Source organism: Folsomia candida, unplaced genomic scaffold (genome assembly GCF_002217175.1).
Source record: "Folsomia candida strain VU population unplaced genomic scaffold, ASM221717v1 Fcan01_Sc027, whole genome shotgun sequence".
NCBI classification, from domain to species: Eukaryota; Metazoa; Arthropoda; class Collembola; order Entomobryomorpha; family Isotomidae; genus Folsomia; species Folsomia candida.
The window spans coordinates 1,492,265-1,516,367 of NW_019091219.1; the positions used below are offsets into that span (position 1 = coordinate 1,492,265).

Consider the following 24,103-nt stretch of genomic DNA (forward strand, 5'->3'; position numbering starts at 1 on the left):
CACATACCAAACAATCTGCCTCCAATCATTCATATTCTCATGACTACCATAGTCTGCCTAAATTTACTAAATAATCTTATGATTTCTAACAGCCATTTCGGTGGGGTTCGAAGACTACACGTTCTTCTCTGCGAGGAAGACGAATGAGCTAATGTTTGCTATGCATATTGTCGGGAATACGATCTCGCTACTATTAATATAGAAAATATTTAGATATTGTTAAGATAAGATTAATAACTAAAATCGTCAAAATGAGCACATTTTTAATCAATCTACTTTGTCGGCTTATTCCACACCTTTGTTGAAAAGTTATACGTATCATTATGAAAGGGGACCTACTTCTAACGTTACTACGGTTTGTCGTTGTTTATGCACTAATAATTTTTGTTTTGAGCATGCGCTTAAATGTTGTCGTAAGTATAAGACGCTAAAAGTAAAAAGAGTAATATAGGTGCTAGGCTGGCTCGCTTGGCTAACTAGTTAGACACAATATGTACAATTGCAAATTAAATTTTAATAAGCATGTACAAACTTATTTGTGCCTTATTGCCTCTGTAAAATAAAGAAACATAAATGCTCATGATATAAGTAAAACTCTCGCGGGAGTCGTTTTTAATCTAAAACCACTGCATCATATTCATGCCAAAATTTATAATTCTATGTACAGTGAAACGATGTATGTATAATGGATTCTGCATACACGAAATATGTATATTTATTCATAAATCAAGCCATACATGACAATATGCGCAACTAGTAGTTTGTTTGCATATATTTATACAGTCTGTCAATCTAACTCTGACATTATTAAATATCCATCCATATCTTTGTCCAGTTTCGCCACTTCGTCCCCAACCTGATCAACATTCAGGCCTGGCACGTTTTCCAAGTATTTGTAGGCTTCACCATAGCTCAGCTTCCCATCCAAGTTAATATCCGCTAAGTGAAACACGTGGCTAACATTGTGCCCCAACTTATCAAAATCGTGTCCCGCGTGAAACCGATTAAGTCCACGTGCCGTCCCAAGCGATCTCTTTCCTCGCGTCGTACAAGCGTGCACCCACTCCCACGAGGTCCGTCCTGGCATTACAATCGCGCAATGGGGAGCCAATCGGTCGTATGGGATATTACAGTTTGGCCCCGCGGCGACCCTTTGACCCCGCCTTCCTACCGCGCCGATCGGGCAAAGTTCACCGGTACGACACACACCGGCACAATTGCAGCCGAAAATGTTACACCCTCCGGTCGAACAGTATGGACCGGCTGGCGTACAGTCGTCGCAGTAGGTGCATCCAGCAGTGGCGTAGCAACATATCGCGTTTACTGAAAAAATTGGATTACAATTTTAATTAATATTTTTTTGAAAATTTAACACGTATTTATTTATAAATGGGGAGATGATATCAAGTAAAAAATACAGATTTAGTCAAATTTTTAGAATTATGAAGTTCACCTCAATGCAATTAGCGTATTTTGACCCGTTTTGCAGGATGATTCGAATTAAGGGGTGAGTCATAAGTAGTGATCCACTTTTTCTTGCTTTCCGCACGCCAAGGAGAGTGGGATAATTCATTAAGTTGAAGTATCCTGGTATTAAGCAACCGATATGGCACACAAAACATGTCATCAGAGGTTGATCGAATCTTAGGCGGAAAATTGGGACTTAAATAAAAACAAAAAGTGAAAATACGAGTGGTGCAAAAGTAAAAAACGCATCAACTTTTGTAGGAAAATCATTTTCCACCAAAGCAGAGGAACATAAAATTAAAAATTCTTTGCTTTTCTCAGTTACACAGTAGCATTGGCTAAATAAATTCCCCACCTTCTGAAAAATATCCTAAGAACCGGCGTCTCAGGCTACACGAAAAGTGAAAACCTATATTTGTAGGAACGGTTTTACATCGACTCATCATGGCGACCAAACCACTAAACCTAGTCATCTCAAATCATGGCAGGGTTAACATTAGGCTATTGGGTCTTGAAAAGTGTAAATATCAAATTGCCAATAAATATGCAAGTAACAAAAAAATAACATTGTATACACGAATTCACAAAATTTGCAAAAAGATGTCGCGAGAATAACGGTTATTTTTGAAGAGTGCTGCGTGTACCTTAACCATTCTGCTGTCTTCTAACCTAGAGTAGGACGTGTCATGGATCATGGACAACAGCAAAATGTCCCTAAAGCTTAACAAAAACTAAAGTTTTTCAAAATTCTCGGGGTTTTTCAGGATCAAGTCTTATGGAGATTAACATTATAATAAGTTCCGATGGTGATGATATTCCACACGAAAGTAAATTTCAATAATTCTGAGCACATTTTAGTAGACCACTATTCTGTTAACTGCCTCAAGGAAAAAGTTTTAGAAATTCATGCGTTTACCATGCAAAATTCATAAAAGTATGACAAGAAAAGTGGGAAATGAAGGGTTGAAGGTAGCTTGGGCAAATTGTTATCTTTTGGGTTTAAGTTAATCGATGGTCAAAATCTAATTGATTTCTAAGTAAACAATGGGCTATAATATGGGTGATAATAGCTTGTGTGGTGAAAAGAGTTAAGTAAATGGCGACCGTTTTATACTGTGTCACTACTTATGACTCACCCCTTAATCAACCCAACTTTAATTTTTTGCTAGCTCTACATTATCAAAAAATCGCAAATTTTTTTAAAATTTGACCTAAAAACTTTTACCATAGCGATATTCCAACCAGCCAACAAAACTCCTGTTGTTTGGATCTTGTAATGACTTGAACCTCATAATTTCAAAATTTCAGCAGAATCTAAGCATTGTCCTGCTACCACAAGTAAAATGTATGTAAGAAAAAAATACACACCTTTTCCGTCGTATATCACACAAATAAAAATCAAGACGGCGATGTAGTGAAAATTATGCATGGTTTAAGATATCTTGCGTTATTGAGTCAAATATGTAATTACTTAATCGGAGCTGAAGTTATACAATTCTGTCCAGTTAGAGAAAATGCTAGTCTTTATAAAGGATTTTATTACGTCATTTTAAGGCAGAATGAGTCGTTTAAGCCGATAACAAATGCTACGAAGACGGATATTATATCCATTTCTAGGAAATATAAAACTTTTCTTTACCTCGAATTCAGATTAGACACACGATTACACGTTTGTGTGGCATGATGTTGTTCTGAATTAAACTTTAATTTAGTCTTCTTACATAAGTACGACGAAGTTCTAATTGAGTTGATTTATGTATCTCATGAAAACTCATGAAGAACCATGTTCAGTCTTGTAAAAGTCCAACCCAGCAAAACTGTGAGCCCTTAATGAACATTGAATATGTCCAGATCAGGATCAACTACATACTTGCCGGTCATAAATACGAATGCAGATATTTGCATATGTATGAATTATAGTACCTGATTTCAAAAATTCTTTGCAGAGTTTCACTATAGGCTTCAATAATTATATTTATGACTAGTTTATAAATGATAAAGTAATTTTATGCTATGTAAATAGTTACCAATTGATATGCACTAAAACAAGATTGCCCTTCTTGTACATACATACATACAAACACAATGTTGTGCACAAGTCTTTACATATTTGCATGCATATTAAGCATATGCAAAAATAAACAATATGCATTTAACGAATGAATGTTTTTAAGACTTTGGTCACCATATTTATACGTGGTAAAGTCATGTCGGATGTTTTACGAAGAAATGATGAATCCTTGCTGTGTATTTATTTAAGCGTGAAGAGGGCATGAGATCGTAAATATGTAATGAATGATAAGAAGGACCTGGAACCACTCGCAATAGATGAAAAGAGCATGATGTTATGAGCCACTGGCCAGGAAAAAGTGTGTCGTAATCTATCTGTTTATCTATGTATAGTACAAATCCGACTCAGGCAATGAGACTGGAAAAAATGGGACAGATATGACTTTTTTAAGTTAAAATAAAATTTTAACAAACTGTGTCGAAAAAAATTGAAATTTATGTAGTTGTAATTTTTTATTAGAATAATATAACGCTCATAGACGGTCTAATATTATTAGGGAGTTGTGGAGGGTTCGGTAGTAGTTGAGATTTCGGTCGTGGTGGAGGGTCCGGTCGTGGTGGAGGGTCCGGTCGTGGTAGAAATTTCGGTCGTCGTTGAGGGTCCGGTCGTGGTGGAAATTTCGGTCGTCGTTGAGGGTCCGGTCGTGGTTGAAATTTCGGTCGTCGTTGAGGGTCCGGTCGTGGTCGAAATTTCGGTGGAAGGTCCGGTGGTTGAAATTTCGGTCGTCGTTGAGGGTCCGGTCGTCGTTGAGGGTCCGGTCGTCGTTGAGGGTCCGGTCGTGGTGGAAATTTCGGTCGTAGTGGAGGGTCCGGTCGTGGTTGTAGTGAATACACCAGGAGTCGTCACGGGCGTTGTGGTTGTTGGAGGCTCGATTGTGGTAGGGGCTTCAGTGACTAAGAATTATACGATTTCAAAATTAATAATCCGTCAGAACACATGTCGCCAAGAGGTGGAACTACTGTAATACGTGGGTACACATAGATATGCAATTAACATAAACAATCGATCCTAAACTAATTCCATCCCAAAAACTTGGGACCCCTGTTGAGGCCACACCAAAGTCCAGATGCTTTATATGCTTATTTATCCAAATCAGGCTCTGTGCTTCTCTACGCGAAACGAGCTGTGGCGTGAACATTGAAAGAAGAATACAATTTTTGAGTACTTATCAGTCTTCGTCCCTCCTCAGTGACCTCGTTTGGGTTTAGGCGATCGGAAAATTACGTTCAATTTCTCGCCTTCAATTAATCGCGAAACTTCTCTAAATCCATCGCCCTGCAAAGTCACGGAGGAGCGATGATGGTTACCACGTACTCAAAAATTGTTTAATGTTCGCGTGTAATGGTCCGGATGAATGTAGTTGATAATAAAGACAATTACTTGTTCCTCTCAAAACACATTTCAAAGTCGCCGGGTTGAATATTGAGCTCGGTTGTGGACAGGTAAAGATATATTGATATAACCTCCCTCGAATCCGGACACACCTTATGTACTGCAATCAAGGAAGATTTTAAATAATCCCAAAAATTAAAACATTTCAAATAAGCTTAAGATTGTATTTATTTCCGATTGTACCATGATTGGGGAAGGGTGTGGGAACGTGCCTGGCACTTCACAGGGGAAATTGCCCCCTTGTCGGGGTATTCGATGATAAGACCAAGACTCGCTGGTTGGAATCCATACACCAATCGCAACACTTAGATACAGGATTAGCTGTTATCAAAATACTAATTCATTCAGAGGTTGGAAAAAATAGTTCATTCATTATTCATTTATTATAAATTTGAAAATACGTAATTACGTGATCGTTATGCATTACTAATTTTTAACTGATTGTACATATATAAATTTTCCCTGACTAGATGGCTTTCTTAAAACGCACAATATAATAATCATAACGGTAAAAATGAATAATAATGAGTAAAAGTATTCATGCGTCCATCCTGAAAATTCACCGGAAAATGAGAAAAGAAATCATTCAATATTCATTACTACAAAAAAATTGAAAAAATAATTCTGCAATTATTCATGAATTTTTGGAACTATGAATAGACACGTAATTAATATTGCATGTAATAAATTAAGGTGAACAGGTACTGTAAGCCACAAACTCGGTGAGCAACTGACCCAGGTCCAAGCGAAAAATGATGTTGGGTACCACGCCAAAAAATTAGCAAACACTTTTTCATAAAAGTAGAAAACATGAAAGAAATTGTTTTCGTCTAAAATATATCCATAAATTTGACCTCTGGGACCCTTAATAACAGGTCGCATAACAGGTGACCGCTTATCGAAAAATCTTACATAACAAAATTTCTATTAATCTTTTCTAAATTATGATAAGGTTCCAGTTACCAATTTCTTTACGTTGTCCCCAGGGTAAGGAAAACCCCGGGGTTTTGCTATTGAAAACCCATACCCCGGGGTTTTACCTGGGTTTTGCGGGTAGTCGGGTTACTCGGGGTAGTCGGGGTTTTGGGGGCAAACTGAGTCAGTGTCTCATGTATTAAGTTCAGAAATTAATGAAAAAAATCAGTTTTTCAGTAATTTCCCAACAAAACTGCTTATTAAGTATATTCTAATAAGCAATTAATTTGTTGAATTGCTAGTAACGCCCTGTCATCATATTTTGCAAAACTTGAAAACCCCGACTACCCCGACTACCCGTGGGTATTGCTCAAATTTGATACCCCAAAACCCACCAAAACCCGCAATACCCCAATACCCCAAAAATCCGGGGTAGCATACCCTGGTTGTACCAGACTTTGACGGTACGCATCTATTATCCCTTTGAAATCTCGTTAATTGGATCAACTAAAGCTTAAAATAATGTGAAGTAACATTTTCCGGATATATTTAGTCCTTACCAGCGTGGTATTCATGATTTCGTACGTGTTGGAAATTTTATTTATATATTTCCAAAAAATATTACAGACCACAACTAAAATTCCAATTCCAATGCTTAATAAATAAACCTGCACCTACCCGTTTTTGGAGTTGGTATGAATGAATTTTTATATTTACTGGAGACTGACTTTATACAATTTTTTAAACCCACTATTTTATTTTAGACAAATAAAAAGTCAATTTTACGACTACGCATATTTATAGAACTTTACATTTGGCACTATTTTATCATAGATTAGCAGTCGCCATTAAGTCGTTTTTATGAAAACCAATACAAAAGTAAGAGTTATATGCAAACAATTTTTATGAAAAAAATTTATTTCATTTCTATCTGAACACGCGTATACGCACACGCGTATTTTAGGTCATTGATGATGACCTCCATAAGTAATTCAACAATATTATTAAATAATACCAAAGGGAGGGCGGCCTGGTGGATACGAATTTGATCTTGAATAACCCCGGAACGGTTTGTCGTAGCGGGTCAAAATTTTGAACAGACGAGCATGTTATCCTCAGATAGTTGTGTGCAAAATTTCAGCCTTCTACTTTGAAAAATGCCTGCCCCACAGCCCCCAGAAGCTGAGACAGTCATTTCAAATAGTTCCAGAAAAAATCTCGCCCGTGTTTGCAAAAAATTTTATTTGAATATTCTGTTGAGGAATAGAAGTGAGCTATTGGTGACAATTGACGAAGAACTATTTTCCCTACAAGTTACTAATTGGGTTCGAAGAGCTTACTACACGACAAATGCCGAAAAAAAATTCAAGAAATTTGGTGCTTTTCAGTGAGGAGAACTTTTTTAAACAGTTGATGGTCGTGGGTGCAATGTCCTGTCGTGGTGTCCTCCCACTTATCAAAGTCCCCCAAAAAGTGAAGGAATCTTCGAAGTATTATGTGGACCTTGTACTGAAACCACTTTTAGAATACAATTTTCCTAATTTGCACGGTAAAATAATAATTAAGGTGATTTTTCATCATGACGGAGCGTCCTCCCAGACGGCAAAGTTGACCCAAGATTATGCAAATGACCTTGAACCTAGATTGGGGATAAAAATCATTTGGAATAGTGAAATACCTATACAATCCCCTGATATAAGTCAAATCGACTTGTTTGAGTTCGGATAGATGAAAAGAAAATCTTTCTGTGGGGACCGAATTTTTTAGACGGAGTTTGGAAAAAGTTGAAACGAGTGTCTCAACTTCTGGGGGCTGTGGGGGAGGCATTTTTGAAAGTAGAGAGTTGAATTTTTGCACACAACTATCTGAGGATAACATGCTCTTCTGTTCAAAATTTTGACCCGCTACGACAAACCGTTCCGGGGTTATTCAAGGCCAAATTCGTATCCACCAGGCTGCCCTCCCTTTAGTAATATGTAATGTTAATATTTATTAGCATAACAACGACGATGTGTGAATTAGTTTGAGTATGACAATAAAATCTTGTAAATCTAAAAGCATGTCAGGAAAATAATGATTTGATGATAAACCTAAATAGCAATCCTGAATAAACATGGGGCAAACTATGGTTAACTTTAAACTATTTAGTACCCAGCACGTGGCACATGTCCAATTTTAAGCATATCAGCGTTTTAAGTATTTCAACATTATTTTAAATTAAATGATGCACAGATGTATTTATATCCGAAAGGAAATACAAAAACCTATTTTATACATATTTATTTTCATATGTATTCCTTTTATCTTTGGTAAATACTAAATTTCTATGATTAGGTAGTTAACCTAAATTTGAGGCCAAATATTCGTACGTATTCCTTTCCTGCATATTGCTAAATAAATACTACATACTTACATTACTAGCAGTATTATATAATGTTGGTTACAACTTGCTGGTTATATATAACCCAAAACTTTTGTTTTATTACGAGGAGTTGAGCCGACTGTTCTGTTCTTTCTTGAAATTTGTTTTTCGAAACAAGAATAAAAGCAATTAACACATATTTTCGCAGAGCTTTTACTTTTTTGGCACGTCTTAGCATTTAGTTAACTTTGAGCGTTATTTAATAGTTCTGTGGTTCTAATCCCAACGTTTTAAGGTGGGTATTCTGTATGTATGTACATAGATAGTATATGTACAGTATATGTACCGTGTATGTACGTACGTAGTACATAATAATCCTATGCAAAAGTTGCATGAGAGGAGAAATGAGACGGGCAATCTCACTTATTTATGGACCGTGCAGGTCGTATGTGGCGTGAATTATGGATACAACGAGGACAAGAAATTCTGTTCGATTCATAGTGAGCGCACTTTCCTCTCACTGCAGACAAAATCATGCCATGCAAAGCTTGTGTCTCACGCGACGACTGGCGTCTGTCAGTGTGCAAAATAAACTGCACATACAAAAACACTTATTTATTGCTCCCATGCAATTGCAATAGGAGCGATTAATTTATATATTTCAATGGTCCAACTACCTGAAAAACTTAAAATTTCTTAAAATCTTGCTCACATTTGTATGATCATATCCGTATAAAAACGGTCAGCATAGAAACTGATCCAGAAAAATTATTGAAACCCATGGACCCTTTTACAAAAACGCAATTCTAAAGGTTTAACTTGCTCAAAATGGAAGGAAGTCATTAAAAATACTAATGTTTCAATTTGCTTTCAAAAATTTAAAATAAAATTACTCTTTAAAATATTAAATACAATTTCATGCACGAAATGTACTTATGTATGCGTGCATAACCTGTGCAAAAAACAGTAAATAAATAACATCGATCTTTTTATTGTTATAGTCTTAAGCATCTCCATCCCAAGCGTAATAAAAATTATTACATAATTCCATCATACTGTAAAAAAACCAACACCAAGATCACCATTATAAATATACCATCTTCTCACCAAGCTAAACAAGTTTTACATTGCAAATAAATATGCGAATACGTGCTGCGATTTGTCGTACTGTTCACTAACTGGATACGATCGAACATACGATGAATATCAGCTTCATTGCAACACTGATAACTTGCCGACCTTGTGTAACACCAAAGTCCAGATTTTAAGTGTGTAGTGATGCACGTGCATGCATACACAAAGTCCAGCTGGATGTACCTACTTAACCGTTTATGCAAGCGATAAAAATCGTCATTCAAGTACTTTTTTACTGTCCAATTCTCACACCTACATACGCAGTCAAGCGGACAACAACTTATAAACACAACCTCAATTTTTACGAAGGTTTTTTTTGTACAAATTTATTTTTAAAAAAATGGTGGTGGCGAAAATCATATTCGTTGCGAATTTAATCGTACTAATCGCATTTTTTGGTACGATGCCAGTTTTCATTAAGATACAGGGTGCATTTAATTACTATTTTGATTATACGGCTGCCTTGCTGGAGAATGAGTCGGGACAAGTTTACGACTTTATTGTGGGTAAGTTGTTGATCTCAAGTATGGATAAATGGGGGTATTCATGGCGAATTTTTAAACGCTGCAAAAAATCATTTAAAATTCATTCGCGATTTGGTGCATCTCTGAGGCAAGTTTAGAATTTGTTTTTAAACTTTTTTTGCTTTGCGAACTTGTAATTTTAGATTTTCATATTCACTCGTTCATAGAAAATGGGTAAATATGAAGTTCACTAAATCAATGCATAGTGAATGAATAATTTTTTGAACGAATGAAGACATATTTATCCATTTCATATTCAAGAAGAATGAATTTTATTCAGGATTCATTTTTCACTTAATATGTTCGGAAATCTATCTCATACGGTAAATTTGTGTATGCAATGAACAACAGATGAATAAATATTAATTTTTTAATTTTGAACAAATGAAGCATGGATGAATATTTTTTGAATTTCTTGATTCCATGCAAATTGAATGAATTAATATTTTATGCCCAATGAGTACCCCCAATGAAAAAGAACTGTTGACTAATTCCGAAACTCATTTTTCTTTACAAACTTTGCAGTCGGTTCTGGTTCCGCTGGTGCAGTTTTGGCGAACCGATTATCCAAGAATAACAAAGTCCTCGTCTTAGAAGCCGGTGGAGACCCGCTCTTCTACAATTACATCCCCATGCTGTCTAACGCCATGTTTGGTCGACCGGAAGTGGACTGGTTGTATAAAACAGAGCCGCAAAAATTCTCCGGAAAATCTTTCGTTAATCAGGTAAAAGAAATGTATAAAATTTAGCCACGTTGAAAATTTTCTTAAAAATACGTTTATAATTTCTCTAGCAATTTCCCTGGCCACGTGGTAAACTCGTGGGTGGCTCGAGCAACCTAAATTACCAAGTTTATATGCGTGGAAATCCAAACTGTTATGATAACTGGGCCAACAGTACGGGTGACCCGACCTGGAAATATGACAATGTTTTACCCTACTTCAAAAAATCGTTGGATTACCATGGCCAATTTGCAGAAAATAGTGAGAATTTTAATGAGCTATTTAATTATTCAAGCAAATTAAAAAAATACAGTTCGGTGTTAACCTTCGCAGATGAATAATTTCGCAAGCAATTTTTCAAAACAAAAAAATATTCAAACTTTAATTTGCAACTTGCAAATGATGCGAACTATTCATAGTAATGAATTCCCCTAAATTTTGGTGGCTGGAATTACAAGAATAATCTTAAGCTATTAAAATCGAATTTAAAATCAAGCTTCAAATAAATTTTAATTTCGCAGAGGAGCACTACGGTGAATCAGCGTATGGATTTTTGCACGTGGAAAAGCGGAAGTGGGTGCCACCCTTGCATCAAACTTTTCTCGATGCAGGCAAAGAGCTTGGCTATGACGAAGTGGATGTCAATGGACCACAAAGAGTGGGTAAGCAGTTTTCGCCAAAATTCTTAATTAGATAATTGTGCAGTTAGAAATTAAAAATAACTAATTCGTGCATAAATTTAAATCCTTAGGATTTGGTCCGATTGAAGTCACGCAAAAAAATGGGGAAAGATTTGGCACGTTTTCTGCATTTATTAAGAATAATTTAAGGGGCAAGTTTAACCTGGTAATTTCCCGATATTCCCATGCAACAAAGGTACTTACAGAATTTAAATATATTGAAAATTATTACTGCTGGTTTATAATAACAGAGATAACAAAGACGGATAGGTTATCTGGCAGATTAACAGGGATAGCAAGTATTGATTTTTATGCAAAACAATTTTGCGATGTAAACAAACATTGCTAGATAACCTTGCAGATTTGTTTGTCTCTGTATTTTTGATCAACAATACATCTCGGATTTATTTAATTAATCTCATTTTTATTTTTGCTAAATTTCAAAAAAGCTAAAACTTGACAAATCCGGTCGTGCCGTGGGAGTCTGGTATGATCGACACGGAGTCAGAAAATTCGCTTCTGCAAGTAAAGAAATTATCGTCAGTGGTGGCGCTATTGGATCCCCACAGCTTTTAATGCTTTCTGGAATCGGGCCCAAGAAACATTTGGAATCGATCGGGGTATAAAAACCAGAATTTTAAAATTTGACTTATAAAACTTACCACAATTGTTTAAATATTTAGATAAAAGTCAAGGTGGACCTACCAGTCGGTCAAAATCTGAGAGATCACCCGACCGTCATGGTCACCCCAATTTCCATCGACAAAGAATTGTCCTTTATTCCAGAACGGGATTTAGGGGCAGGAACTTTAACCGATTACTTTACTAAAGGATACGGTACGTATTTTGAAAATAAGTAATAACACGAAATATAAATCTTCGTCGCTATACGTACTTGAGAATGAATTTGAACCGATTTTCTGGAACAAATTTTCCCACTTGCCTGCAGAAAACTTTACGCAGAACGATTTGCAACAGAAATTTTCCGAGTCTCTGCAGCAATTTGACAAAATTTTAGGCAGAGCAATTTGTGAACCAGAATTATGCCATTCGGTTCTGCAGAAAAATAAAATTTTCTGCAATGTACACAAATTATGAAGAAAATTATTCGCATCTATCCTTCGCCGCATACTGTAGAATTTGACGTATTGATTTCTACTCTCATAAAAGCACAATTTAAATTAACTTCCGACTTATTTATGTATGCAGGACCCCTCACGATGCCACTCCTTGTCCACTCGGTCGGCTACATGGCCACCCGCTACGCTACCAAGGAGTGGCCCGATCTCCAAATTTTCCTCTCCAGTGTCGGCATCTACGAAAATATCGAGGCCGACTTCGCCAACGAGTTGGGATATGATGAAGCCACCCTCAAAAAATATTTCGGCCCCGTCAAACATCCCGGAGGGAGGGATGGCATGATCCTATTTCCTGTTCTAAATCGACCAAAAAGCGTTGGCCAGATAACCTTGAGGGACAAGAACCCTTACACCCATCCAGTCATGGACCCTCGCTACTTGGAACATCCGCAAGACGTAGGGTCACTCATAGAAGGTAGGCTTATGTATTTTTATTAAGACGTGAAACGAAATCCCTTTTTAAGAGCTTTATGTTCGTCCGTTTTGCTGATAATGTGTGAGCGAAAAAGTAACAGAAAGTTCTAACATACACTACTAAATTTAAGGCAATTTCAAGCTCTGTTTACGTATTTATGTCCAGTCCTTCAAGTTCACTAAGGTCAAAAAGGTGACGTATTCGGCCTCTTTTTTACCTTATTTTTGACAGCTACATTCCTAAATATATTGCTGTCAAAAATCATGCATGTCAATTTAACAAGAGTTTTAGCCTCGAATTAAATGGTAACCTCCATTCTGACCCGTCACGAAAGGCAACTTTCAATCACCCGGACAGTACGCCATACATACACAATACTTATTCTGTAGTTTCACCACGTTGTTGCATACGGTGTAACGATTTAATAGGTTAAATGTCATACTTATCCGTAAATGTATTTTATATTGCAGGGATCAAGTTTTGCCTGAAGCTGGCAGAGAATACGACCGCATTTCAAAGCGTTGGTGCCAAATTTTTGGACGTTCAACTACCCGGTTGTGAAGGTCACGTGTACCGAAGTGACGCCTACTTTGAGTGTTATCTTCGTCATTTTGCAATGCACGTCTGGCATCCGGTCGGCACTTGTAAGATGGGACGAGGCAGGAGCGATCGAACCGCCGTGGTGGATTCGAAACTCAGGTTCGGTCCTTATTCATTTCTCAAGAATCAGAGGGCGGATATTTATTTATTTTCTTGTTTTCATATGATAATGTCCTACTGTACATTAGAGATGAGTCGTGTCAAGGTTTTTTGAAACACGCACGACACGAACACGAAGCTCGTGTCACGTTTTGCACGAACACGAACACGGCTCTTTAAAAAAAATTCACGCACGACACGAAACACGACTTTTTCTGCCAGAAAAATGCCCAACACGCACGAAAAATTTTTTAACACGAAAAAACACGCACGATGCGCACGACCAAACAATTTCGGCTTATTTTGCATTTGAGCACTATCGTGTCGGGTATAACAACAGAATTGCTTGACACTATGATGAATAATTGTCATTTAACCGACATTTTCAATTTTCAGAGTGTAAAAATGCAATTGTACGAATAATTTAGCAACCCTGGTACTAGTAACCAATGTCCCGCTTCACAGCGTGCGTGCAGTGTTAAAAGTACCAACACGCACGACACGAGGACACGATTGGTTTTGCACGCACGCACGAAGTGTTTGAGTGAGGGTTACACGCACGGCACGACACGGCTCGCGTCGACGCACGCACGACACGATGCACGATCGTGTCGTGCGTGTTCGTGTTAACACGAAAAAGTCGTGCGCACGGCTCATCTCTGCTGTACATATGTAAAATTTTTGGTGTATGACAAAAATAATTATAACTAAATTTACTGATTTCTAAATTTTCATAAATAATTATAATATTATTTTTTAAATACGTAAATCTTTGGAATATAGATTTTCAAAAAATACACACGATTTTCAAATATATTGCCACGATACTAGATGAAGTTTTTTTGTTTAAGAAATTGGAACATATATTTAGAATCGTAGGCATTGAATAGACTTTGGAAAAATTCAGGTTTTTATCTATTTATTTCATACATTTTTTTCGGTTTTTCGTAAATATATGTACATGTCTCAGCTATTTTTAAACTTTGTCTCAGCGAAAATGCATAACCGCCCTCTGTTTTAGTTTACTATGTCGAACTAATCTAGGGGTCAAAATGTAATTGGATGCTGAATAATTATGAACTTCAGGGTCCTTGGCGTGCCAGGATTGCGAGTCGCGGATGCTTCAATCATGCCAGAAATCGTGAACGGAAATACAAACGCTCCCGCCATCATGATCGGGGAAAAGGGGGCAGATTTTATCCGAGAATATTGGACTGCTCAGTATCAAGTTTGCGACGCCTGGGGACATGCCGTTCACTTGGACAAATTCAAGTCCTACTACTCTAAATTCGCTTAAGGTTGATAGAAACGGAAACAATTCAAAGTTTAGTCATACCAGTTAAATATGTAAATATGTATTTCGTCATTCAAAATTCAGTTAATTTCAAAATTAGAAACAAATATTCTTTCACTTAGAGAATTGTTTATTGATCTGTTCATTCATTCTATGCTCACCAATTCACAGAGAATGAATGAATATGAACAAGTACATATGTATGTGTATTTGGGTCAAGAACGTAGAAACTTCTAATTCATTCTGAATTACATCCTTGTTTTTTAGTTGTACATATTTAGTTTAGTTATCCAGATTTCTTTCTTTTCACTAGGCAATATATTCAGAAATGTTACGTAACATAATCTTAATTTTCCTTCAAACTCCTCGCAAAGTTCAAGCATCTTTGCGTGCCATTATTATTCAACTGGTCACAAATAAGAAAACGACATATTGAGTGACTGATCCAGGAAAGATAGTTCGTGAATAAGAATACAAGTTTTATCAAGTGTGCCTTAAAGGAACAGGGTATATGTAAAAATAATGAACATGTAATGAATAATGAAAAAATAATGAATATGTAAAAATTCGCCAACTTCTGTACAATTAACTGAACAGTTTTACATATGTCGGGCTATATATTGTACAAAAAGTCACAAATGTACATATGCAGCTTTAATGCGTCATCTTGAAACGAATAATGTATTACTCAATGTCAGAGCTAAAATTCCAAACTTAACTGTATACGAATGAACCTTAAGTAAAGCCGAATAAACACATACAAATACTTACGGAAATATTGTAATTCCTCACAACCGAGCATACCAATTTATTTGCATTGTTCCACAAACCCAGTCCATGTTTCGGATATTTATTTGATCAATAATACATCAGTTAATGATATGTATGTTAACCTTCCATTAAAGTCATTTCCTTCACGAGGCGAACACTTTCAGAAGAACTTCTCAGCTGAAATGTTGAAACTTTTGAGAAAATCGAAATCCTTTTTTGACGTGAACTACATCTACTTCGATGCAAGGGTAGATAAATTTGTTAAGAGGCCTAAAACTAGATCCAACTGGGTAAAACTTATTACCTGTTACCTAATCTTTGGAGCAATTTGTTTAAATGGTTTCTACTCGATATTATTCACCCAACCGGGAATATTGGAGACGTCCTCCATCTTACTCTTCGCATCTCCCTTCTGCGTATCAATGATACTCCTGTCTCCCATGCTTCTTCAGCCGGATCCTTTCGTATTCTTGTTAAACGCAAGACAAGAGTTTGCATTGAGAAATATTAATGGAAACTTGTTACGTAAGTTAATCTTAAGAAACGTTGTTAAATTGCGTAACGATGAAACATGATTTTTAAGACCCGGTCCCAATTTTGAAACCCGTATGTAGATACTCCTGAAACGTTTCGGAGTTTAAAACCGTTGCTTTATCACAACAGGCATTACCATTTTCAAATCCCCCTAATAAATACCTTACATATTTACTTAGATCCTCCGGAAAAACTAGTCGCAAACTGCAAAATCGTACTCAAGTTGTCCCATATCTTGTCCCACATTGTACGGATAGTAGCACCAGGTGTGTTACTGCTACTCATGTTTTTCGAACCGGGTCTCAAGCCGTTTTTAGGATCTGGATTATTTATTGTGTCAAGCAAGGGAGGGCATTTGTGCATAGTGGTGGTGCAGGCGTGGGCATTTTTCTCTATGTGTGGGCCCATGACATACTTTATGTTTATCTTCCTTTGCGACTCGCTACATTGTGCGGTTGAACACCTGTGCTATCTAAAAAGGTAAGAGTTTAACCTTATATATATATTAATCTGCATAGGTTTTTTTAAACTGAATTTGAGCAAACATCCTGTGAACGCGAATATCTGAGATTCAATTATAGTGGGTAAACAATTGGAAGTTGTTGGCTTTAAAAATTTTAATTTATTCAATAAATTATTATGGTTTGGATATTCTATTGAATTTTCCTATAAAAGTGTCCGCCCTATAAAGGCTGCCCAAATATTATATCCACCAGATTTATGTGTCTAGCAAAAAAATGGCAAGGAGAGTGCTTATCTTCTGCAAAAACTTTGAAATTCTAATTTATTTATTTATTTTGATTTCATTAAGATTTTCCCTTTTTAGGACCTTGTTTAATACGTTGATGCTAATAGAAGTTTAATTGTCAATCTTTAGGTCAGATGACTCATTTCGTCGGATACGACTCACCTTGGCGTTACAGATTTTCAAACAACTGCATATTTTGTTGGCCCAAATGAACTTTTGCCTGCGTAACGTGTGTCTTCCCATGTTACTTGTGGCAGTAATCACCCCAAACATTTTGGGGATGAGTTTGACCATTTTATTAAGCGCTAGATTACTTGATCACGTCGGGAACTTGTTCTTCCCTTTGGCTGCTGCTTTCACAACTATATTTATCATTTTATTTGGCACGTTTGCCGGCTATGTGCATAAATGGTCGGGCAAATGTATAACGAAGTTTGGAAAGAGTTGTGCAGTTAATTGTGATAAGATGGAGAGGAAAGTGTTGGGAAGGGTGATAAGGTCATGTACCCCGATGAAAATCAGATTCGGTAATAATTTCATGGCAATTTCGACACCTCTGGTTATCATGGGTTTCTGTGCAAAGTATACGATTCGCCTGCTGCTAATGCAGTAACTCTTCGAGTAGTCAAACAAGTTTTAGTTGAGAATATAGGTTTACGAAAATTTAAAATTCATATTCCAAGGTTTGTGATGAACAGGTTACTGAATTTTTTGCAGTCTTTTATTATGAAATAAATTCATATAAATAATTGCATTGTGTAGGGATTTAATCCATCGCAAGGTTTAATCCTTTGGATATAAATACACACACTTAAACAATGCTTACGAATGCATAGTTCTGCCTGTATAAATATAATGTCGAATTTATGTATTGCTAAATTAAAACGTCCATCTGTAATTTTAAAGTGCATAAATTATTATACAAAGTCAAACCTAAAATTACTAACGTAACTGATTAATTCTAATATGTGGACGAGTAGCAATAATGAAAACCGGAATCTCGAGGGCCACAAAAAAATTTGATTTTGTTAATATTTGCATAGTTGGTAGAGGTGATTTTTGTGAGTACAGCGGCACCAATCGTTTGTTTCAACTCCGCCCCTTCCCCCGGGGGGAGGGGCCCAAAGTCGCAAAAATTGTAAACGGGGCAGCGGATTTCTCCATGATGGATAAAGATATCGAAATGCTACCTTCACCAAAAGTTTCCTAATTTTTTTCTCTACAACCCGAATCGAGGGTTTTTTGAAATTCGAAAAATAAAATTTTCAAAAAATAACTTCGAAAATTTTGGATTAAAATTTCATATCTCATATCACCCCATAAATGGGGTATCGTTGGAAAGGTCTCGGGAAGTGGATTCAGAAAATATATACTTTGTGGGGTCTGGGACCACCCCCTGCAAGTCTAGAGGGCAAAGAACGAAAATCTGCGGATGTCCAGAATTTAACACAGCAGTAGATTGGGAGCTAATACGGAAGCTCGAATGGGAAAAACTCAAAAATATTCCAGACATAAACATAGGGCCAGACTCTGGCCCTATGTTTGCAGGGTGTGGTCCCAGACCCCACAAAGTATATATTTTCTGAATCCACTTGCCGAGACCTTTCCAACGATACCCCATTTATGGGGTGATATTACTTATTTTTATATAAGTTTATTATATTTTTATGTTTCATTATATTTTTTGATATAAGTTATTTTTTGAAAATTTTATTTTTCGCTCGATTCGGGTTGTAGAGAAAAAAATTAGGAAACTTTTGGTGAAGGTAGCATTTCGATATCTTTATCCATCATGGAGAAATCCGCTGCCCCGTTTACAATTTTTGCGACTTTGGGCCCCTCCCCCCGGGGGAAGGGGCGGAGTTGAAACAAACGATTGGTACCGCTGTACTCACAAAAATCACCTCTACCAACTATGCAAATATTAACAAAATCAAATTTTTTTGTGGCCCTCGAGATTCCGGTTTTCATTATTGCTACTCGGACACGATTCTATCATATCAGCCAGTAAAAGACCTGTTAAATTTAATCAAGCAATATAATATTTAATATTTCTCCTCACAACATTAGAACTCTAGCGTTTATGCATTTTGTCAAAAAAACTATCATATTCTAAGGTTTGTGATGAACAGGTTACTGAATTTTTGATAGTATTTTATTTTTATATGTAATAAATTCATGAAATTGCATTGTGTACGGATTTACTTCATTGCCACATTTGAACAAATAAACAAGTTTCAAAACCAAGTTTGGATATAAATACAGACACTTAAGTAAGGCTTATGCATACTTCTGCCTATATCAATATCTATAATGTCAAAATGCAGTATTGATGATTCATCTGTTATTTTAAAGTGCATAAATTATTATTCAAAGTTAAACCTAAAATTACAAACTCAAATATATAATTATGAAATCGACATAAATATATCATAAATACATCAGCCACCAAAGACTTGTTCAATTTAATCGAGTAAGAAAATAGTTAATATTATTCGTCACGACAGCAGACCTTTTACCTTGATTCTGTTAAAAACCTCGGATAATTTAAGTTGCTGATAAATGGTCGTGTGGGACCACAATTTTTACAAATCGGGCTACCCTGTACAACAAATCTTCAAAAATTACCTTCAAAAACGATAATCCTTCCACTAGTTACATTTTATCTTTTATGGATTTTTTTATAACGTTTATGCATCAATTTATGCATTATGTTTTGGCTTTCTATGTAAATAAATATGTGCCCAGTTGGTGAGCGAAAAGGATTTACACAATTGGCACGCGGCGAAGGTTTTATCGATTATTTAGCGTCACCTTGGATGACTTTTGACATTGATACAGGTTTTTTATTATCCTTACATCCCTGCCATTCACCTTGTCACGCAACGATATATTTTAAATTTGTTTCATTGATACCTATCTTCCTACGTACGTGGAAACCTCCGTGTTCGTTGAAAATCGATTCAATCTTAAACAACGACTCTTAACTTTTTGCTCGATTCTTCTTACTTTCTAGTTCCAATTTTAAAAATGTTATTTTATCTGCTGCAAAAACAAACTATTCTACTATCAGTTAAACTTCTACTTCTCCCCTTCTTTCCAGGATTGTCCCCTTCCCCAACTAAAACCATCGACTTTGATTTCAAATTAAATTTAAAATTAGACAACGTTGACAGCTGTGTTTTCAAAATTAAACGATTTTCTGACTCCAATTTGTACCAAGATATTTCAGAGATCCTCTTACACAGCAACAATCCTCGCAATAAAATATTCTATTTCTTCAATTCATTTAACGATACGGCACTAACACCCGATACATTTTTACTCCATGATATTCACTTTTTCGAAATATGCGTCATCAATTTCATAATCAAATACGATGCCGAAGACGGTCCCCGGCGAATAAAGTTTATCTCAAGTAACCGAGACTCTTTAAGAGGGATGCAATTCTCGGTTTGGATCGTAATCACGGCTCTATCTAGACAAGGTTTTCTTAATAACTGTTCACATTCATTCTTTTAACACAGAATTTATCAATTATTCATTCATTATTCAATTATGCAATTCCAGCATTAGGAGTGAATAATTATTTCACATTTTTAAATGAATGCATATTTAAAATAAATATTTATTCATTTCATACTCATGAAGAATTTTTCTCGTTCTTAATTTTTCATGGAACACTTATGGGGGGTACATTGAGTAATTTATCCACATACTTAATAAGGCTAATTGGAGCTAAAACAAATAAAAATTGCAATTAGTGGAATTATTATTTTACAGTTCTGAATGAACGAATTATGAAAGAATATTTTTTTCCATATTTAAATCGAAAAAGGGTCAATGAATGGAGAATATATTTCGTTTACAGGTTTTGTTCATCACGGGACCGACTTTTACCGAAGGCATCGCCTCTTTTATTTGTTTCTGGATAACAAAATTACTAAATTTCAAGATTCCCTCTATTTCTTCAGTTTTTACTGCAGTTTGCCCCTCGTACCCCTAAAATCGGGCATTTTACACACAAACGTTTTTCAATTCGGGCCCGCTTGGAGAAAAAACCCTTTACTTTCTGGTCTTCACCGACGCCCGAGTTTCGTATCAATGTTCCCGGGGAAACCATTTGAAGGAAGGCTACCATTGCGCTGAATCCTACAGATATTATGCCTCCCTCAGCGTCGACACTAATGTGACTTTCAAATCGACTAAAACAGTATCCGTCGCGTTGAACCATCCGTATGGATTTTGCGAAAACTCGATTTCCTACAGAAGGGTTGGGCACTTACGTGGATACGAATTCGACCTTGAATAACCCTGGAACGGTTTGTCGCAACGGGTCAACATTTTGAACAGAGGAGCATGTTATCCTCAAATAGTTGTGTGCAAAAAACCAACTCTCTACTTTCAAAAATGCCTCCCCCACAGCCCCCAGAAGCTGAGACACCCATAAAACCTCTTTCCAAACTTAAATACTCGTACAACAGAATTGCTAAACATTCTAAAAGTGAATGGAAAACAATTTCGAAATCTACAATCAATAGGGTATTGAAAAATATAGGTGAAAAGCGATAAATTTTGAGTAAAGGGCAACCACCACCCCCTGAACAAAGGCAAAAAAAGTGCTAATTTCGACCGTGCATAGGAAAATTGACCTATTGACCTTCGAAAACAATCCACTGACCCAAAATGAAATTTCTCGTAAGGTTGGGGTGTCTAAGCGTTCAGTGAAAAGAGAAATTTAGATTTTGAAGAAACGACTTCGTCGGAAAAGCCGTGTGCATCAGCTGACTGAAAAGTAGGAAAAAAATCGCGCCCGTGTTTACAAAAAAAATTATTCGAATTTTTTGTGAAGGAATAAGAGTGAGTTATTGGTGACATTTGACGAAGCACTAATTTCCCTACAAGTTACTAATTGGGTTCGAAGAGCTTACTACACGACAAATGTCGAAAACAATTCACTCAAGTTGGTGCTTCTTTGTAAGGAGAACTTTTTTAAACAGTTGATGGTTGTGGGTACAATGTCAGGTCGTGGTGTCCTCCCACTTATCAAAGTCCCCCAAAAAGTGAAGGAATCTTCGAAGTATTATGTGGACCTTGTACTGAAACCACTTTTAGAATAACATTTTCCTAAATTGCACGGTAAAAAAAATAATTAAGGTGAGTTTTCATCATGACGGTGCGTCTTCCCAGACGGCAAATTGAACCAAGATAATGCAAAGGACCTTGAAGCTAGATTGGGGATAAAAATCATTTCGAATAGTGAATTACCTGTACAATCCCCCGACATAAGTCAAATGGACTTATTTGGGGTCGGATACTTGAAAATAAAAATTTTTTTGCAGAGACCGAATTTTTTCGACGGAGTTTGGAAAGAGTAAAAATGAGTGTTTGAACTTCTGGGGGCTGTGGGGGAGGCATTTTTGAAAGTAGAAAGTTCAATTTTTGCACACGCGATCTGAGGATAACATGCTCCTCTTTGGCCAAATGCACAAACTCCAATTTGTGGAATCTGATTTTGCACATTTGATTTATTGCAATTATAACATTCGCACGGAAAATATGTCTTTCGTCGTGTGGCTGTCCCCGTTTTCTAGAGAACTATGGATTGTCATCGCTCCCACATTTATTGTGACTATGGGCTCGATGGTGAGATATTTTTTTTAATGTGTAACAAATTTCCCATCTTGTAAATGTCTTGATAATGAATAGCAGATAGCATTCGAAATATTGACAAAATAAAGCAAAACTTTTTCTTCGACTTTTCCACTTAACTCCGTGTAATCCAATTATTATTATATTTTTCTTAATCAGGAGATTGCGAATTAAGTTTTGTACCTTAATTTTTTCCTCACCCGGTAAAAATGTTTTGTTTCTTTAAAAATTTATGCCCGAATTAACGTAAAACGTCAAAATTCATTCGAAAAATTTGAATTTGTGTGTAATATTACATCACGCTTAAACCCAGCAATTTATTGTCTACATAAAAACTTTATGTTCCGCTAAAATATTCGTTTTAGCGTAAAAAACATGAGAAATTCGAAGAAAATTAACATCAATTTAAAACTTGAGTTCCCCAAACTTGACTGGCGGAAGTCAAAATTTAGTCCTAACGTCAAAAGTTTAGTGTACGTTTGTAAATTCGCAATCTCCGTAATAGTAGCATCCCGTCTAATTATTATCGCTTTCTTTCTTCACAGATGTGTTACCACAACTTGGCAAATCAAAATTTAGCGGACCACCTAAAGTCATCCCCGCGTTGGGCGGATGCCGTGGAAAAAGCGGTCTTAGACCTTTTTGGGATCTTCTTTCGACAACCGCTTGATACAAATAGGTCGTCTTCTCCTTGGCTGATTGGTGCCGTACTTATCTCGTTTATGAGCATTTGTTCCAACTATGAGTTGTATTTTACTTCAGAAATTACTGTCCCGACGGCATTCAACCCTTACAAACGTGTACAGGACATGATTTCTGACGGATACACGATCTGGTACGATGGACAACCAACCCTGGCCAAATTAATTAACGATTTTGCCACGCAAAATATTAGTCACACAGGAAATCAGACATTTGTCGAAGAAAAGGTAAGGTCGTAAATATGCTTACCTGTTCATATTCATTTATTTAATACTGAATGATTCCGATGATTCATTCATTGCTCAAAAATTCATTAACCAGCAAGTAACTGTATCAAAATTTTAGAATTGAATTAATATTGAATAAATATTTTTTTTCGATTTTGAAACAGAATGAATTTTAGACAGTTATTTGTTTCTAATTTGTAAATGGAATGAATTGTGAATGAATAATTTAATTTAGCTTCAAATTCAATGATATTTAATAGTTGTTTGCATATTGCAATATCTAAAGAACGAATCTATTAACTATCTATTAATTATTAATTAACTATTAATTATCTATTAACGAATTTGGGATACATAAATAGTTACTCCTAATTTCTAAATTGAATAAATTTTGAATGAAGGCATATTTTTTGAACAGGTATGGCCCGCCCTGCACAAGTTGTCAAAGTCAAATCCAACCATTGCAGTAATCACGGAACCCACAAATATAGCGAATCTTCTCCTGTACATAACAGCTAAAGTGAATCATGGGACATACACGTGCTACTCGCTCCACAACGCGGTCCTTTTCAAACACAGCTATGATCTCCTCGATTTCCACATCGTGGACCGAATGTTGCAAACAATTCAAAAATATGCAGAAGCTGGTTTCCGA

At 36.2% G+C, this 24,103-nt stretch overlaps 3 protein-coding genes across 3 annotated transcripts; 1 reads left to right on the forward strand and 2 right to left on the reverse strand.

Annotated features, from left to right (window-relative positions):
* Positions 1-668: 668 nt before the first annotated feature.
* On the reverse strand, positions 669-2,937 carry LOC118438869. The gene is made up of 2 exons (XM_035859680.1): positions 2,836-2,937; positions 669-1,323 (listed from the first exon to the last, which is right to left on the reverse strand). The coding sequence occupies exons 1-2, from the start codon at positions 2,894-2,896 to the stop codon at positions 788-790; spliced, it is 597 nt and encodes a 198-aa protein (XP_035715573.1). The 5' UTR covers positions 2,897-2,937; the 3' UTR covers positions 669-787.
* Positions 2,938-4,020: 1,083 nt separating this feature from the next.
* On the reverse strand, positions 4,021-5,246 carry LOC118438873 (integumentary mucin C.1-like). Its single transcript, XM_035859683.1, has 3 exons — positions 5,114-5,246; positions 4,919-5,030; positions 4,021-4,431 (listed from the first exon to the last, which is right to left on the reverse strand). The coding sequence occupies exons 1-3, from the start codon at positions 5,114-5,116 to the stop codon at positions 4,031-4,033; spliced, it is 516 nt and encodes a 171-aa protein (XP_035715576.1). The 5' UTR covers positions 5,117-5,246; the 3' UTR covers positions 4,021-4,030.
* A 4,321-nt stretch (positions 5,247-9,567) lies between these two features.
* Positions 9,568-15,598, forward strand: LOC110859640 (uncharacterized GMC-type oxidoreductase Mb1310). Its single transcript, XM_022108605.2, has 10 exons — positions 9,568-9,847; positions 10,391-10,590; positions 10,659-10,848; positions 11,109-11,249; positions 11,339-11,463; positions 11,717-11,887; positions 11,951-12,104; positions 12,477-12,821; positions 13,292-13,520; positions 14,607-15,598. Exons 1-10 carry the CDS (start codon positions 9,682-9,684, stop codon positions 14,815-14,817), a joined length of 1,932 nt encoding a protein of 643 aa, XP_021964297.1. The 5' UTR covers positions 9,568-9,681; the 3' UTR covers positions 14,818-15,598.
* The last annotated feature ends 8,505 nt before the right edge of the window (positions 15,599-24,103 follow it).